This window comes from Tasmannia lanceolata, unplaced genomic scaffold (assembly GCF_043159265.1).
Source record: "Tasmannia lanceolata isolate RefF3 unplaced genomic scaffold, GAP_Taslan_0.1 ptg000005l, whole genome shotgun sequence".
Taxonomy (NCBI): Eukaryota; Viridiplantae; Streptophyta; class Magnoliopsida; order Canellales; family Winteraceae; genus Tasmannia; species Tasmannia lanceolata.
The window spans coordinates 3325454-3345158 of NW_027518682.1; the positions used below are offsets into that span (position 1 = coordinate 3325454).

Genomic DNA, 19705 nt, shown 5'->3' on the forward strand with positions numbered 1-19705 from the left:
ATAACCTGTTACCGATTTTAGGCCTAACAGGACTATTCCCTACGGATGTGCGCAATAGGGCGCAAACCACTCGCATCGGGTAAGCCTGGGTGGGATTCGATCACAAATCTCCAGGGAGCAAACTCGAGACTTATGCACACCCGTCCGGGCTGATCCCGTTCTTCTTATTCTTAGCAAAACGAGTCCCCGTCTTGCTAGCATCTCTCGTACAAAAAATAAATATTCCATGGCATTAATTTATGCCTAGTAAAAATTAAAAAAAAACAAAGAAGAAGCTAGCGGGTCCAGGATTTCACCATTGTCGGCCACGTGAGAGAGCCATCACATGTATAAAGGTGGTGCGGGACAGAAGAACGTCACGATGGAACCTCTATAAGTTCTTTTACCACACTACAAGATGATCTAAACCGTCCATGGGATGAGCCACAACGTAAATAGGTTGTGCCCCAAAAATCATATCCGTAGGATGATCATAGCCCTCCAATCTATAGAGGTTTCCATAATTCATAGTTTCTCTATAGATTGGAGGGCTAGGATCATCCTATAGAAATGATTTTTGGGGCACAACCTATTCCCTTTGCCCTGTTTGGTTGCAAAAAACATGGAAGCCGGCTGGGCATTTTTCAGAGTATGAAACGCCAAATGTTTTTTTGGTTTTCAAATTTTAGCTCATACTCCATTGGACTACTAGACATGGAGGACAAATCATTATCAATTAGATTTTTTCTTAGGTGGTGCTTATGTGGTGGGATTGTCCCCTCTACTAATCTTCCAATGCAAAACCTCCATTTTGGTGGATTTTAGAAAGGAGAAGAGTAGACTATGTCTTGTCTTGTGTAATCAGTACTTTTTTCTCTCTTTCTCTCTCTTCCCTTTCTCTCTCTTCTACTATTTATTTTGTTAATGACACCCCTACATTCTCCACGTGCTTTGACATCCAACCAAACACACTACCACTCTCCTCTTAATCTCCTCTAGACATCTCTACACATCTCCCATCCTTGTCACCTTCGTTTTCCATCACATGGACGGTTTGGATCATCCTATGAAGTGGTTCGTACACTACATTTTGAAAAATACGGGGCTATAAAGGCTTACACCTTGTAAAATATCTCTTTTCCAGATCACCTTTTTGCGTAATTTTTTTTTTAATTATTTTTTGATCGGTAAGTTGGGGTTAGGCAAGACCCCCCACCATATATATTAATATAGAAAAAAAGCGCCACATCGAGAGAAAATCAGGCCACCCCGAATACGGCTGTTCATTCGGTTAAAACCGAACCGAACAACCCAAAAAAAACCGAACCGAAATATTTCGGTTACTGAAATTGTCTAACCGAAACCGAACCGAAATTTATACCAACCGAAACGAACAGAAACCGAAATTTGGTTTTGGTTATTTCGGTTTCTTCGGTTAGAACCGAATTAGTAAATAGTTTCCACTTTTATTTATTCAAAAGGCAAAAGTTTCAAAACTAAAAAACCATCCAATGAGGGATTGAAGGATCCCGGAGTCGTGAGTGGCGGAGAGGAAGATCCCAGAGTCTTTGACAATCGGCCATGCCTCGTAGCCAGAGAGGCAGAGAGGCGTGAGAACGAAAACCAGAGACGAGAGAGGGTGAGACTCAGAGAGTGATAATGACTATTCTTTTTTATTTGTTGTGGTTGTCCCAATTAAAAAAAGGGAGAATATGATATTCAAAGAGTCAAAATGGAATTTGCAATATGAAAACCAACCCATGGTTTTAATGAAAACCCCCTTTGTTTTAAGGAAAACCAGCCCACTGTTTTAAGGAAAACCATGTGGTTTTGGTCAAAAGTAGAGTCAAAAGCTGTTAAAAAGCTTCCCAATGCATTTTTAAATTCACTAAAAACAAATGACCGTAAGCCATAGGGAACAGATGGGGACAGATAAAATAGCATATGGAATCCTCCATTCCTCCCCATCTAACCGAATTATTTTACTAAAAACCGACGCCGAAACCGAAAACCGAAATTTAACAAAAACAAAAACCGAAACCGAACCGAATTACCATTTAACCGAACCGAAATAACCGACCGAATTCGGTTCGGTCGGTTATTTCGGTTTTAACCGTATAGTGAACAGCCCTAACCCCGAACACAAAAGGAACAGGGGACAAGAAGCTTACAAAGCAAATCAAGCATACAAGACGAAGAGGAAAAGCCGGACACCACTACAGCCGAACATATTGATCTCGTTTTGCATAATTTATTACAAGTTTGTCACATCCATTTGACTACGTTTTAACTTAATCAATGTTACAAAATTCATTTTTTAAGTAGGTAAGCTAGAGTCTGACAGGGACCCCTGCTGCCAGTATCCCTTGACACACAAGATAGCTAGGGAAAACAAAGACTCAAATGATCTAAAAAATTAAAAAAATAGCACGATGTTTCGAAAATATTAGAAAATGCAACAGACCATCTGCGAAATGCCTTATGTGATGGATGCTAGCAAATCCCATATTAGAAATATTTGTAACATTTTTTTGCTGGTAAGCTGGGATTGAACCTCCCACCTCAAGGTTGGGGAACAAAGTCTTCAGTAGTTGACCTAGAGGCTAAGCCCCTCTGATAATTTGTAACTTTGGATGTACTTTTATCCATGGCCACAGTTAAAAAGTAAGGGTTAGAAAGTAAGGTTTTGGGAATGATTAGGCAAGCCGACTTTTCAAAATAATCATGATTTTTTTGGGGTGATGATATTTTCACTCCCCCTGCAGTTCGCATTCGCTCCCCTAGTTAACGCTTTTTGACGTCAAATCACGTAAAAAGGGGAGCGAATGCGTACTCTAGGGGGAGTGAAAATATCATTGCCCTTTTTTGGGTATACTTTACCCGACATATTGATTTTAAATGCACCGGCCACGTTTGGATACCAAAAAGATTTATATTTGGATTTAGTTGATATTTTGAATTGAATCAGATCCTTTAGATTTCCAAATCAGCTCTGTTCTGCGAGACATTATTTGGAAATCAATATTTGTGGCAACTTCCTTCACCATCGCTGCTCATCGATGTTGCTCCGGCAGCAACAAGACATCCCTTCCCCAATCTCTCTCTCTCTCTCTCTCTCTCTCTCTCTCTCTCTCTCTCTCTCTCTCTCTCTCTCTCAAAGCATGATCATGAGGATGATTGATGTGTTTTGTATCCAAAACTCAAATTGAAATCAAAATACAAATGCATGAGGTATCCAAACGGGCCCTTAATTATTTTTCCAAATATTTTTTTTTTTTGAAAATGATTTTGTTTTTTAAATGAATTATTTTCCAAATATCATCCTATGGGGTATTTTTGGGGAAAGACCTATTTACATTGGGGCCCATCAAATGACCAGTTTGAATATTGGAATAACATGGGCCGCGATGAATTTTCTAGTAAATATCATTATATGGCTATGTAAGTGCAAGTATTTTTATTATTTTTTTAAATAGAGTGGCGCCCAACTTGTTCAAAGATATAAACCACACACTTATTAGGCCCTAACATTAATAGTCCGTACCATGAAAATCATCTCCATTTGATGATCGTAACACATCGATCTATAGAGATTTCTATATGAGGTTAGGATCATCCAATGAAAATGATTTTTGGGGCATAGTGTAGTAACATTATTGCCCAACAACTGAATGGTTTGGAACTTTGAACATCATTGTATGTTTCAAAATCTATGCAGACCTGCGAACGCAATATACACAAGGGCCCACCTCTTTTATAGCACCGACATTCAAACTTCATTTACATATTTTTCAGAAAATTCTATGAGGCCAATTTGTTAACAGATCCAAAGCGTTCATTTGTTGGGCCCCAACATAAATAGGTTGTGCCCCAAAGATCAACCTTGGGTCAAAATAAATTAACCCTTTGAAAAATACACATTTTATGGTGTCTACCTTATTCAAACATCTAAACCATTCATTGTTGGGCCCGACTAAGGGTCCGTGTTCAGAGTGAAAAGAGAGTATAGTTGTGAGAAAAAATATGGGTGGGCCTGCCTTCTTCAATTAGATGTAAACAATTCAGATGTTTAGTCCCAACTAAAGGTTCAGAGAGACATCACTAACCAATTTATATTGCCAGATTTTACGAGAGAGAGAATTCTAAAACAGTAAAAATATAAACTTTATAGGGGTTTAGAGAGAGAGAATTGTGTTGGAAATAGTGATTTTGGGTCTGCTAAAGTAGAAATCCGAATTCTCTTTAGAATTAGTATTTTCTACTGTTTTTATAGAGCTTCTTGTGGCTTTTCCCGTTAGAAAACACCCTTTCTGGATATCCTTTCAGTGGGTTTGAATTCTGACCACTTGAGTCTGGCAATATAAATTGGTTAGTGATGTCTCTCTGAACCTTTGGTTGGGACTAAACATCTGAATTGTTTACATCTAATTGAAGAAGGCAGGCCCCACCTATATTTTTTCTCACAACAATATGTGGACCCCGATCCCGAGAGGACAGTGAGCGAGGGACGCGTGATCCCCTTCTCAATCCTCTGAGACCTCCACGATGTGAAGGAGAGCTCTACCAAGGAACTCTCGAAATGGTGCCACTCACAGCATGGGTGGCGATACAAATAAGATACCTCTCGATTCAAGGACTAGCCCGGAACCGAGATGTACCTATAACAAAGAAGAGTCGCCATCCAGGGAAGTAGGCCCTGGATCCCATGAAATACTCTGTTGCAACGGATAACCAGAGATACAAAAGTCCGTGCCTGATGACGAATGGGGAAGGTATTAAGCGCCCCCAATTCGCCCAAGTGCAAGCACCTGGTCTCTTATGTCATTTTTAATTAATTTTGAAGAATTTTGGGCTAAAATCATGTGAAATGGGAACGAGTATCCCCGAAGAAACGTCTATCTAAGCATGCATGACCCGGGGATGGGCAAAATAAAATAAACATCCAAATCCTAACTCACTGCATCTAATCCTAACCCATCACATCTAGGAAAGCAGTAACATCCGCACGCACAGCTACAGCTAAGCAGATACTCAAGATAAGGTGAATAAATGCTACAACTAAGCAGGTGAGAGGACAGATAAGCACAGCAGTAAACTACCAAAGCAATAGAATAAACACACTAGCATGCGAGCCTATGTAAGGGATAATGCTAAGAAAATCATAATCAATCTCGTGCTAGAAAAGTAAGCAAGCCAAAGTAGCACATAAGGAGTCGAAGATAAACACACAATGAACTAAAAGATACAGGGAAAGAAATGAATCGGAAAATCAACGGTACATGAGGACCGAGAATGCCAGGGAAAAGAAAATGGAACACACGATAGGCTCAGAGGGCGATTCAAAAGGAATCAAGCCCAGCGATCCTAATCTGCTGAAGATCGGACAAGTCTCGCGATCGTCATGACCTATCGTTGGGCTCAGCGAGGACAATCCCTGTACAGGGGCCACGCTACGTCATCGCCCGTCCCAAAACCCGATAAAACGTCGGAAAGCCGATAAAACCGGCAAACCATGATCAAAATCGGAGATGAAATGAAAAGAAGGCTCCGAGTGACCTGGCAATCACCATCCTTGCCCATTTTGGTTTTTGTATTTTTGAGAAAGCTTGAAAGATATTTTTGGATGCTGAAATGATTTTTTTCAAGGATTTAAATGATTTTATTGAAAAGTTTGACTGAACTTGGGATGACGATCCCAAGCTGCCTACGTACCCTGTGAAAAGGGATCAAGCCAACGTAGTTCGAAACAGCTTTTCGAAAAACGCTTTGAGTGTTTTTGATGTTTTTTGTTATTTTTGTTATTTGATTTTTATGTATTTTTATCCATTTTGATCGAAAAGGGGGGGTTTGGCTCAAGAGGTTGCCGTCCGTCATAGCCTAAACCAGTAGAAATCCCGAAAACCGGCAAACATCTTGAATAAATCATAAGAACCGAAGCAGGGTTCATAGATCAACCAGAAGTCCAAAGGAGAGAATAATTGTCCTGAGAAGAAAATGAACAGGTTACCGGTGATTGTCAAGACATGGCAACATTACTTTTAGGAAAGCTGGAGCGTGCATTACCCTCTTTTGATAACTACTATCTGCTCTCCAAATCAAATGAATAAACACATGCCCTCATCCCCTTTCTAAAAGATTTTCTGAAACTTGAATCGATAGTACGCGCAAAGCATGCCCTTGATTTCAGTAAGGGAGCGAATACCCTCATCCTAACACTTGATCTCAATGAAATGAACAAATGGATAAAGTGATGCGTGCAAGCGCAAAATCACAATCAAATGACCACCATTTCCTGGGACTCCTACAACACAAACACTTATCCAAAATCCAAACATGTAGATAAAATTGACCCAACGTGGAAGATGATGGCTGATTTTACAAAATCAACCCAAGCTGCTACAAAATTAATTGCTTCAACTGAGCATAAAGGTGTGATGAGATGTCATTACCTTTAATAGAGGCATAAACTAGGCTTGTCCTCTAACATATTTCAAAGAATGATCTAACACCATAATACTCTCCACAAACAGATTAGGAGAAGGATAACCAATTTGGGTGACACTTAAAACATGGTAACACTAGAATCAATAGGTCGGAGAATAAATGTAGTCACTACCGTATTTTAATAGTCTCAACCCAACTCAACTTGTATCCCCAAATGGCCACAGGAATATGACATTAATAAGATTGCTACAACAGCTCGGTCCAAGGAACAAATACCTAGAAATTCAATGATACTGCTTCTAGTTCTGAAATATATAGACCACCATGCTTCATTCATGCGAATGCCAAACAAGAGGAACGCTCATGCACAGTTCTGATTCTTGAGGGTAAATGGATAATCGACATGAAAATCAACGGAACCAAATCCATGGCCAAGGTGAATAATTGCATCAAGTTAGCTTTCCTTCTTTGGTATGACATCTGTGAGGACAATTGCAATTTCACAGGGAAAACTCTATAACGGAGAAATTTATTTTAGCAAGAAGGACAAAAGGATTTAGGCAGAGACCAGAATATGGTGTTTTAATATCAATGAACCACAGCTGATGTCGCCATTATCCAATTCACTTCTTCACATTGACTCAGTTTGCTTTTAATTCCCATGATGATCAGTAGAGATGGTCTTAACTCTCAGAATTAACAAAATGAAAGAGGCATGGAAAAGTTTCTTAAGCTTGTTAGGATGTATACGAGAGGCTTAAGAAGAATCCAGATATATCTAGGACAAGAATTCGGTCTTCACCACTCTGCTACCCAAATACATATCAAAACTAAGATTGGGGCCAAAATCATTCTATTCTCCATTGAATCTGGTTCATAAAGTACTGAACTAACACCAAGGTTGCTATTATTTTCCTTTAAACTTGAAATATGGGTCGACTACTTGAGAGTTTGGGTTGAAGCTTCATTCAAGGCTCAGGTTAGATAGACACATCCCATTGCACTGATCGGGGGGCGTTCGTAGTGACTGAGGGGGTCGAAGACCAAGAAGTGAGTTATTTATACCAAGCATTCTTCTTATGGCTAGATCCAATCTCCTGGTCCCTGCGGAAAGGAAAAAGAATTTCACGTTCTTCCTTTCGGGAAGGGAGGATTAGGGAAATCCTATGGATTGCTGCTTTCTCCAGACCTCCGGGAAAAGCATGAAAAAAAAAAGGCTCGAATGGTGCGATCCCTCCGTCACCCCAGAATGAAAGGGGTGATCTCGTAGTTCTTGGTCTGTGAAGATGCGTTGTTAGGTGCTCCATTTTACCATTGAGGCCGAACCTAAACCTGTGCTCGAGAGATAGCTGTCCATACACTGATAAGGGATGTATGGATTCTCGAGAAGAGAGGAGCCGTGGTGGTCCCCCCCCGGACCGCCCGGATCCCTCTTTCTTATTCTTAAACAAGCCCCCGAGAGGGCTTAGTTGATCCATGATTTATGTTTCATCTTTCTTTTCCTTTTCATTTGTTTCGAGAAAGAGATCGATCAATTCCGATTCTTTCTTTTTCTATTGATTCTTCATATTGATCCCAATTCATCCTTGGGCAGGAGTTTAACCTGACCCAATTCAAGGAGAAAATTTTCCCTCAAACTATAACAGATATAGCAACCCTTCACCCCAAATCATCATGATAACCAACACAAATTGCCACCTCATCTCAAACAGGACGAACCAGATAAAAGTACGATAGAAGTAAGGAATTGAAAGAAGAGAGAGAGTTACCTGAGCTTTCTCAAATGATTTTATGCTTCGATTGATCCTCCTTCAGCTAAATGAATTGCTGCCTGGAATCGCGCTGGAACTAGTACGATAAGAATACCTTGCTGATGCCATGGAGAATTGCCAATTCCAAGACTACCTTCGCGCTGGGTTGCGGCTCGAATATCTGAAGCGAATGTAGATGTCTTCAGATCTCTTTTGCTGAAATTCTGGAGCAAAGAACTAGCTCTCACAACGTCCAAAATTGGATGTGCGTTGCACAAATTTGGGGAGGCAATGGCGGTGATAGAGGATCTGATGATGGGAATGAGGTGGGTTTTGGTGAAGGATCAAAACAGGGGGAGGATGGTAGAAAATTTCAAAGAGGGATTGGTGGATTTGAAATGGGTTTAGGCTGATGGTGGCGATAATGGTCGGATGGTGGTGGGATGGTGAGGGTTTATAAGAGTGTATAGGAGATGAAATCAAAGGTGAGTATCGGTGGAGCTTGCCGGTGAGAAATGGGGGCTGCTAGGGAAGTGAGAGAGCGGAAGAGGAAGAGGGTTTGGGTTGGTTTGGGTCGGATTCCGGCGAGGGTGCGGTGGTGGTGGAGAGGAAAAAGGGAAGTGGTTTTCGATGGGTTAGATCAGTGGTGGAGGTGGCCGATGGAAAGTAGAGGTGGGTTTGGAATGGGGATTGCCGGATTCCATGGAGATAGTGGTCGGAGATGACCGGAGTTAGGGAGAGATGAAGATAAGGGTAGTGATGATGGTGGCTAGCAAACTAGAGAAGGGGGACAAGGGGAGAAATAGCAGAGGTGATGGGGGTAGACCTGGCGGCAAGGGAGAGGCCAAGGAAGATGACCGGCCTCTCTCTCTTTCTCACCTTCCTCTCCCTGCTGCTGCTGCCCTCTCTCCCTTCTTTTTTTTTTAGAAAATGCTCCTCTAAAAACCCTAGCCGACTACCCCTTTAAAGAGAGGTGAGGGCTGATATTTGCACCCCCAAGCTTTAGTAATAGCACCCCTTCAACTTATCTTTTCTCTATTGGGTTAAATGGGCATGGTAATTGGTATGACCACACCCATGATTTGATAAACCACTCTCCCTTTTACATGGGAAATGAAGCATTTCGCCCCTCCTATTCCATGGGCAGCCCCTATAGTGCATTTGTTACTACTCTTTTAATCTAGAGGGGGGAGTCCAAGTAAAAGACAGGGAGGCGAATAAAAGAGAATGATATATTTGCCACATCTTTCTTCCTTGGACAGCCCTCTATAGCATATTTTCTAGTTATAGGAGGTGGTCTAAGCAAGAAAAGGGGAAGAGTGAATTACTTCTTTTTCTTGTATCTTTTCTTAGGGAAATGATATTGACACATTCGTATTTTGATAACGACACCAACTCGCCCGTCTTTTCTTATTTAAACTCATGAGAATGCAATGATCATTTAATCGTGATTTAAACACAAAAAGACAAGGTAAGTTAGTGAAAATATCAAAGCGAGATTGTGTCAGCATCATCTGCACTTGGGAGGTTCGTGCAGAGGGGTGCCAATACCAAGGTTTGTATAGAGGGGTGCTAATACCAGAACTCAGGGTATTTTGCAATTTTTGTAAATTCCGAAAAAATAAAAGGGAAGGTCGGGGCGATGGAACGGATGATATCAATGGGGTTTATGGATATTGGGGCTTTCAGAGTATTTCGGAAATGGACTGCAAATGTGCACTCTTGGGTCTCTCAGGTTCTTTCGCACTCTATGCTCGGTTTCGAGAATTTCAAAATTGATTCTGGACATGTTGGAACCGGTTTCGGGAACTTGAAGCTTGATTCTGAGGACCTTGAATTCGGTTCCGGGACTCAAAATTCGCGATTTATTCAATTTTTGGGAAATTTGGGTCAGGTCAAAATGGGGTGTCTACACAATACTCTCTTTTCACTCTGAACACGGACCCTTAGTCGGGCCCAACAATGAATGGTTTAGATGTTTGAATAAGGTAGACACCATAAAATGTGTATTTTTCAAACCGTTCATTTATTTTCATTGTGCATTTTGATCAATTGTATCGTTTCTTTATGGATTCCTATACGAAACTTTTGTATCTGTGTCTCCGGGTACTCCTTTATCATTTCGTCCTACAGAAATAGTTCTTCTAATTCTATGCATCTTTCTAGAACGTTATTTTCTTGAATATCATTCAAAAAAGTTTCGGATTGCCTAGTATTCCACCAATGAGTAACCCAAGGTTCCAGACTTTTATTAAATGAGAGAGAGATCCACCAGGGCAAAAAGACTATAGATGCAAGATATGGGAGGGGAGTCAATGTTTTTTTTCTTTTTTGGCACTTTTTTTTTACTCTATTCTGTGAATTGTTAATGAACCTGCTTCATGCGTCGACTCTATCTGATCTGATATTTCTATGAAGCATCAGTTCTATAACATGGTATGGAACCTATGGATCTATTTCCTCTCTTTTTTTTCATTGTTTAATCCTTGGATCTGGAAAGAATATAGAAATAGAATCAAATAAAAATGGAATGCAAAAAATAAGGGCCCATTTCGAATGAAAGAAATAATCAAATATTGTTTCCAGATACCCCATGGTCAAATTTGAACCAATTGCATCGTCATTTGTTCCTTTCGATGAATGCAACCACTTTAAGTAAGGAATATTATTCGGATTTTGAGACGAAAAAACTCCCCCTTGATCAATCAATTATTTCGAAATGTTTGACTGGCTACCCACAGCCCATGAATAATTGAAGGGATATTTTTGAAGAATATTGATGATGAAATCTGAAAGGAGTGGCAAAAGGAGAGAGAAATTGGATGGTTATGAAAGATCCAATCGTTTGGCCATCAAGGAGCAAAAGAGAAGATAAGATAAAAAGAAAGATCGATTGACAAATGACAAAAGAGAGATACAAGAACCGTAGGAGTATGATCTTTCTGTATCCATCAGATACACAGAACAATTGTCAACGGGAGTAATCATAGATATTTAAGGTAAGGTATCAAAGACCTTTTTCACAGCAATCGAAATACCGGTATCACTAAAATAGAACAAACAATAACAATACATGTAGGCATGGTTTATTTTATACAGATTTTGCTTTACTTCAGATATAACTTCTATATCAAAAGTTTTGATTTCATGCATGTGCTTCCTTCCAGCATTGAAAAATTGGCCTCTACCATTGAGATTGAAAAGAGTCTCTCATTTCTCAGCAGCCCCCCACCGAAGTACTGCGTAATTTAATAAAGGTTAGAGGGTAATTTTGGCATACGATCATAAAATCACAAAATCGGAGGACGGGGAATTTCGGTGGACTTCAAACTGCAAAGCGAGCATAGTCGTGCAAAACCCTTTCCTCCTCTCGAGGAATCTCTCTCGCCCTCATGGCTTCTGATAGCTTCAACGATAAAAACGCAGTTTTCAAAAAGCTGAAATCTAGGTTCGATAACAAGGTATTACCCCAAATCATTTCCCAATTTCTCTGATTTTCCTTCTTGAAATGTCTCAGATTCCCGAGATATGCTCCGAAATGGCAGATCCGAACATAAAAGTATCAGATCACATAATTTTCTTTAGAGTTCCTATAATTATTAATCTTTTATGCATAAAGGGGCGACATGGTAAAGCCACTGTGTACCACATTCAGCTTTACTTATCAGGTGGTATTAAATTTCGGGATGCAGTGGATGGCGACACCCGAGCTTTAAGGGGACACATGGCAAAGCTATTGTGTACAACATTCAGCTTTACTTATCAAGCGGTTTTAAATTTCGAGATGCGGTGGGGATTCCACATGGTGACACCCCATCTTACCATTTTGATAATGGCACCATCTTTCACTAATCTTCTCGCGGATTGCCACACAACCAAACACACGGGGTCAATCTTCCACTATTATTCTCCCAATCTAATCCTCTTGTCTTCTCCCCTTTGACTTTTTCCTCTCCTAATCCCCGACCCAACTTCCAACAACCAAATATAGTAGGACGCTGATATCATCCCCCCCCCCCTCCCCGCCCGCGCGGCTAACGTTAAACGTTAGGATTTAACGTATATGTCACTCCCACCATTTGACCGGTCTCCCTCTCTCTCTCTCTCTCTCTCTCTCTCTCTCTCTCTCTCTCTCTCTCCACACACACACACACACACAACCGGAACAGTTGGTGGGCCCAACAGAAACCGTTGGTGGAATGGTGGGCCCATCTTTGAACAACTTAGGCCCCACCCATACCACACCATAGGATAATCCAAACCATCCATTTGATGTGCCATAAACGTAAATAGGTTGCGTCCCAAAATATCATTTCCATAGGCTGATCCTAGCCATCCAATCTAAATAGAAACTACATCTTATGCAACCTCTATAGATTGTAGGGTTGTGATCATCCTATGGAAATGATTTTTGGGGCACAACCTATTTACATTGTGGCCCATCAAATGAATGGTTTGGATCATTCTACGGAGTTGGTCGTACAGTAACATTAAGGCCCGTCCACAACATAGGATGATCCAAGCCGTCCATGGTTTGGATCATCCTATGGTGTGGTTCGTACCAATTTAGGCCCCACAAAATGAAGTGTACTGTCCAGACCATAGGATGATCCGAACCGTCCACTTTATAGGTCACAGTGTAAATAGGTTGTGCCCCAAAAATCATTTCAGTAGGATGATCGCAACCCTACAATCTACAGAGGTTGCATAAGATGTAGTTTCTATTTAGATCGGAGGGCTAGGATCAGCCTATGGAAATAATATTTTGGGACGCAACCTATTTACGTTTATAGCCCATCAAATGGACGGTTTGGATTATCCTATGGTGTGGTATGAGCGGAGCCTACGTTGTTCAAAGATGGGCCCACCATTCCACCAACGGTTCCTGTTGTGTGTGTGTGGAGAGAGAGAGAGAGACCGGTCAAATGGTGGGAAACCGTTAGCCAGCGGTTTCGCGGGGGGGGGGGGGGGGGGGGGGTGGGCGGGCGAAGGAATATCAGCGCCCTAGATATATAGCGAATAAGGGAGCCATCGTCGTGCTTCATATTTTCCTTTTCTTCTTTTTACCATTTTCCCCTGTGGAGGATTCCGGTACAAAACCCTTTCCTCCTCCTCCTCCTCCTCCTCTCTCTCTCTCTCTCTCTCTCTCTCTCATGGCTTCTGAAAGCTTCAACGATAAAAACGCGGTTTTAAAAAAGCTGAAATCCAGGTCCTTGAACAAGGTATTTCCCCGCTTGAAATGGCTCCGATCCTTGAGATCTGGTCCGAGAATCGCAGATATGAACGAAAAAGTATCAGATCTCATCATTTTTACTTTCAATTTTCCGTTTCAGATGTGCTTCGATTGCAATGCGAAGAATCCGACATGGGCGTCCGTTACCTACGGGATCTTTCTCTGCATCGATTGCTCTGCCGTTCACCGGAGCCTCGGCGTCCACGTCAGCTTCGTTAGGTATCCTTTTCTTTCCTTATGTTCTTCCATGAATTTGGTAATTTTGTTTTTTTACAGGATGATTTAGGCTTTTCTTTTCTGAATTTGTCGATGGCATAATCGATGCATATAGTCATCAATTCTATGCGAGTGATTTATCAGGTTTTATGCTCTCTAGGGATGCCCGCACATTGCTCCTGTCTTTTGTGAAAAAGATCATCAGACATGATTTTTGTTTTGTTTTGTTTTTTGAATGATATCATCAGATATGATTTTATGGATATAACTAGTTGCAGACCCATGCGATGCACAGGGCAGCCCATAAAAGAAAGCTTTATAATTTTTTTTAAATAAAGATTTTCCCAAATTTATGGTAGATATTCTTTAGTGTGCAACTTTGTGAATGATTGTCATCTGTGTTGTATTTTGTGTTGTATTTTGAGTCCAAAACGGAATATTGGACTGTCAATCGGTTCTTAAACTCCGAAACAAAAAGGGCATTGGTGAATCAATGTCAAGAACTGAACATGTTAATAGCAAAGCAAACTCGTTGATGGAACCAAACAACAAACCTAGAAACTATGGCCTAAACAAATTCTTATAAAATAATGAAAATTGAAAACATAGTATAACTAAGTAGCGAAACATAGAACTGTAGACACGCCATTTTGACCGTACCCTAAACCTCCCGTGTTTGAGCAAAAACCCAACCAAATCAATCAACTAGGGCCTCAAATTTCACCCTAGGCTAGTTTAGGGTCCTAACTAGGTCCCTGTAAAATTTCGTCAAAATCCGAGTTCGTTTGCCTAGCGAACGAGTCGAGCAAAGTCGTAGTGCAAATTCGCAAAAGGGGGGTGAATTTATCTGGTAGGGGAGCGAATTTATCTTGAACGGTGCAATTTTAAATCAGAATAAGACACGATTGTGTCGCGCGCCCATCAAATAATCGCGCAAAACCGCGCGCCAATCAAAGGGGGTAGTGCCAATATCAGCTCCATCTTTTTCTATAAAAGTAAAAAAAAAAAAGAAATTTACAGAGAGAGAGAGAGAGCTAGAGAGAGATAAAGGGGATCTCATCTTCTCCGTCAGTCTCCGGTCACGATTCCGGCCCAAAGCTCCGGGTAAAATCATTTCCTATTCCTCCTCCTCCTCCTCTTCTTCTTCTTCAGGTTGAATTCCTCAGTTTTTCTTTCGATCATCTTCCACTCTCCTCTGGTTATCTTCTCCGACGATCTCACCGGAGTTTCAGTTTTTCCGACCGCTCATCATCATCATCATCACTACAAGATCCGTCCACCATTGAATCCGGCCAGCTCTTCGGATTCTGATAACATTCCTTTTTCTCTGATTATCAAGATCTCCTCATCAATATTGCCTCTAATTTTAGATTTGGAAGGAGAGAGGGTTTCAGTTGTTTTCTTCTCAAACAGAGAATTAGGAAAAGGAAAGAAAAGATACAACAACATTTCCTCCGATTCCTCTTCTTCGAACAGCATTCGTCACCATCTCCACCATCGTTGGTTCAACCTTGTTCTTATCCAGAAAGTATAAGGAGAGAGATGTGGAAAATAGAGGAGAAGAAAATGTTGCAGAGATAGAGAGATCTGTGAGATTTGAAGAAAAATGAAATAGAGAGAGATGGCAATGGCAATGGCTCTCAGAAGGCTCTCATCCTCCGTTCAGAGGCCGATTCGACCTCTTTTCAATGCAAATTCCGTATATCACATGACTTCTTTACCGAACGAAGCCGTTTACGAGAAGGAGAAATCTCGCGTTTCGTGGCCAAAGCAATTGAATGCTCCTCTGGAGATTGTCGATCCAGAGATTGCAAACATTATCGAGCTCGAAAAAGCAAGGCAATGGAAGGGACTTGAACTCATACCTTCCGAGAATTTTACTTCAGTCTCGGTGATGGAAGCTGTAGGGTCTATCATGACCAACAAATACAGTGAAGGATATCCCGGTGCAAGATACTATGGGGGAAATGAGTATATAGACATGGCAGAATCCTTATGCCAGAAACGCGCCTTGGAAGCATTTCGTTTAGATCCTTCAAAATGGGGAGTGAATGTGCAGCCGCTGTCAGGGTCTCCTGCTAATTTTCAGGTTTACACTGCACTGTTGAAACCCCACGAGAGAATCATGGCTCTTGATCTTCCTCACGGTGGACATCTATCACATGGCTATCAGACTGATACCAAGAAAATATCTGCTGTATTCATTTTTTTTGAGACAATGCCATACAGACTGAATGAGAGCACCGGTTACATTGACTATGACCAGTTGGAGAAAAGTGCCACCCTCTTCCGACCAAAACTAATAGTTGCTGGTGCAAGTGCTTATACACGATTGTATGATTATGCACGTATTCGCAAGGTCTGTGACAAGCAGAAAGCCATTCTGTTGGCTGATATGGCACACATTAGTGGGTTGGTTGCTGCTGATGTTATCCCATCTCCTTTTGAGTTTGCAGACGTAGTGACCACAACTACTCACAAGTCACTTCGTGGGCCACGTGGAGCCATGATCTTTTTTAGGAAGGGTTTAAAAGAGATTAACAAACAAGGTCAAGAGGTCATGTATGACTATGAAGACAAAATCAATCAATCTGTCTTCCCCGGGCTTCAAGGAGGTCCACACAATCATACAATTGCTGGTTTAGCAGTGGCACTCAAACAGGCCACCACTTCAGAGTACAAAGCATATCAAGAGCAAGTTCTCAGTAACTGTGCAAAATTTGCCCAGCGCGTGATAGAGAAAGGCTATGAACTTGTTTCTGGTGGGACAGAAAATCATCTCGTCTTGGTGACTTTGAAACCCAAGGGGATTGATGGCTCTAGAGTTGAAAAGGTTTTGGAAATGGTTCATATTGCAGCAAACAAAAACACTGTTCCTGGCGATGTTTCTGCCATGGTTCCTGGTGGAATCCGGATGGGAACCCCAGCCCTCACATCTAGGGGATTTGTTGAGGGGGATTTTGCAAAAGTGGCTGACTATTTTGATGTTGCTGTCAAAATAGCATTGAAGATCAAGGCAGAAACAAAAGTAGATTTTAGGATTTCTATAGAGAAATTGCAGATAGGGAATGAAGAAAAAGACAGAGAAAGAGAGCTTGGGGGTGCTACTTCATCTTTAGATCTGAAAATCAAAGAGGGGACTTCTTTATTTTTTAGAGAAGCAACAGAGGGAAAAAGAAAGGGAGCGGTTGAGAGGGGAGCTTGAGCTCCACTCCTTGCTGTACATCACCCAGCTTTGGTTCCTTCTTCACCACTAACCTCTGCAAATTTGCTCCATCTCGCCCAATACTACCTAATTCCTGTGAGATCCTTCGTCGAGTTGGCAGTTTTGATTGTTTCTCGGCATCTCATTCACTGTCCAATTTTTACCCCATTGTTGCGGGTCTGATCGCGGCAAGCCTCCGTACATCTCAAGAGATACAAAAGGGGGAGAGATAATTCACGCTCAGCAGCTAATTCCTTCAATACAGAGGAGATCTTAGATCAGAAGCCTATAAAATCAAAGAACAGAAGATTTGAATCTCATGTTTGTGGCGTTTTTGAAAAATCGAGAAAGAAAAAAAAAGTCAAGGAAGCTTGCTATCCATTAATGGTGTCATTAGCTCAAAGGAGTTCAAAGGTCTCTGCCATTCAGTTATGTTTCATTCGATCTGAATCTCTTTAGAATTTCAGATTTAAAGGTAAGATCTCCTAATTCTATCTTTTATTTTACTCTCATTTCTTATTTATGTTATTAATTGCTATGATTGTTTGTGGTTAATGTCTTCGAATCCGCACTCTCAGAATTTCATTTGGATTGGCCCTGTGAAATCAGTGGTAAAAAGGCAAAATCTGTTTTTATTTTGAAAATTGAATATAAAAAAAATATTGAGATTTTACTTACTATAGGTTTTTTTTTAGTATTTTCTTCGAACAGTATAAACCCAGCTTGTCTTATTTCAATTGATTTGCATGGAATCCAATTGGTTGAAGTGCAAGGTTTGATTCCAAGTTGCATCCGAATCACCTCCCCATATAGCAACTCGCAATTTTATCTACTGGACATGCTAAATGATTTCAATTTATTTTGAGATTCATTAGTGGTTCAATTTTTCATGGTGTTTAGAGACATAGAGATTCCTTGAGTTTATATTTTACTTGGTTTTACATTTTTGCTATCAAGGAAATGTTAGTTTTTGGGCTTAGAATTTTGTTGCTATGTGTAAGATTTAATGACCATGACAATGGCTTCAGGTTATTTCATTGTTATAGTTTTGGTAATGACTACTTATATGACAGGTTTTATTACTTTCTCTTGTAGCTTCAATCGCTTTTAATCTTGGAAATTGTTGTCTGAATCGAGTCATAAATAGTAACCCAAACAATTCATGGGCAAAGAGAGCAAGCTTTGTTGAGGCAATTATTCAAATCATGATTCAGCCCATTTTTAAGCACAATTCAGCTCCCATTTTTAAGCACATTTCTGCCTCTGTTTGAGGCACGATTCTGTCCACAGTTCAGTCCATGTTGCTGCCCCTGTTTTGCACAGAGTTCAGTCTATGTTGCTGTCCCAGTTTTGGCACAAATCTGTCCCCATATTCAGCCATGTTTAGCATAAAAATTCGGTCCCTTTCCTTAGTTACATATAGGTTTTGGAAATTCTATGTAAACAAATAAAAATAAAATACAAATACCCTTGAAGAGGCGATGAAGACGATAGCCCAAGCCCATCCTTAGGGGACTCGCTTAGTCCAATTAGCACTCCCCTCATTTTTTTTAAAGACTTGCCCAGTCTTTTGGGATACCGTTAAACATTGTCATTTAGAGCCCCAATTTAGGGAGACAAGCTATGTCTCAGGTGAGCAAAGTCACATTCTTTTAGAGAGACATGCTTTGTCTCGTAGAAAAGCTTATCCTCGGGGAGACATGCTATGTCTCATGTGATAAAATTCAACCCCTTTGGAGACAGGCTTTGTCTCATTGGTCATAATTGTCCTCCCTTTCTTTTAGGAGACATGCTTTGTCTCATTAGCATCCTCCTCTTAGATTCATCAATCTAGAAGTCATTCCATTATCATTGGAGTCTGTCCTTAGCTAGAGAGTCAGTCATTCTTTCAGGAGTCAGTCCTATCATCATAGGGGTTAGGATTCTGTCCAACCTCTCATCAAATCATGTGATTTTATCCGCTCCTGCAAGGTATAGGATGCTGTCCAACCCTTGCAGAGCTGTTATTCTGTTCATTCCTCCCGCAAAGCATAGGATGCTGTCTAACCTTTGCGGGATATCAGGAGTCAGTCCTGCCCTTATGATGATAAGATTCTGTCATCTTGTGTCAAAAATTCCAAAAACATCAAAAACATTTTAAAAACCAAAAATCTTAAAAATCTTGAGTCATTCAGAGTAGTTAGGAAAATCATTTCCGAACTACGTTGGCTTGATCCCTTTCCAAAGGGTACGTAGTGCAGCTTGGGATTCATATCCCAAGTCCAGCCAAACCTTTAAAAATAAACATTTCAAATATTCCCAAAAACACAAAAAACTTCAAAACCTTTTCAAAAAAGATCTTCCCCTAGAGTTAGGAGTCTGTCCTGATTTGTATTGATGTGGAGTGTCCTGTCGTGTGAGTGTCCCTAGAGTTAGGAGGCCTCGAGTCGATCGGTTAGACATTTAGTCGAACCGATGGCTAGACTAGGAAACATATAGTCAGCCCATGGTTTTTCTTAGGTTGCACAACCTAGATACATATAGGATGTAGGACCCACCTGCATTAATTTAAGGCTAATCAACTTGCATTAGTTAAGGCATATAGAGAGAGTCCTAAAAATTACAATTCATTTGAACTTTAGCAATCGTACAAAAAGCTTTAAAAATCAGTCGAGTCTAGTGGAATCGAGTCTAGGATAGCGGTTCTAGATGGTTAGGCATCGTAGTTTAGAATAGGGCATCGAACTACGTTGACTCCGATTCTTCCCGAGGCTGGGATACGTAGAGCAGCTAGGATGGACGACCATCTTGGTCCGAGGCAAGTCGCATTAGAGTTAGGATTCATCTTGTCCAGTCATGTATAGAGTTAATTTGTGTTGTATGTTTTGCTGTGTTTTC

The 19705-nt window shown here is 40.8% G+C and overlaps 1 protein-coding gene and 1 pseudogene across 6 annotated transcripts in view; both read left to right on the plus strand.

Moving 5' to 3' along the window:
- The first annotated feature begins 13249 nt into the window (after positions 1 to 13249).
- Positions 13250 to 19705, plus strand: part of LOC143877118 (putative ADP-ribosylation factor GTPase-activating protein AGD8) — a 28993-nt gene continuing 22537 nt past the window's right edge. For 4 of the 6 annotated variants that reach the window (XM_077378963.1, XM_077378964.1, XM_077378965.1 and 1 more), the window contains exons 1-2: positions 13250 to 13396; positions 13508 to 13626. In XM_077378963.1, the coding sequence (XP_077235078.1) occupies positions 13328 to 13396; positions 13508 to 13626 (188 nt within the window). In that variant the 5' untranslated portion in view covers positions 13250 to 13327. Of the gene's footprint in view, positions 13397 to 13507; positions 13627 to 17167; positions 17304 to 19705 lie in introns of those variants that run through there. The other 2 variants (XM_077378968.1, XM_077378970.1) reach the window with 2 other exon arrangements.
- Positions 15214 to 16832, plus strand: LOC143877117 (serine hydroxymethyltransferase, mitochondrial pseudogene; annotated as a pseudogene).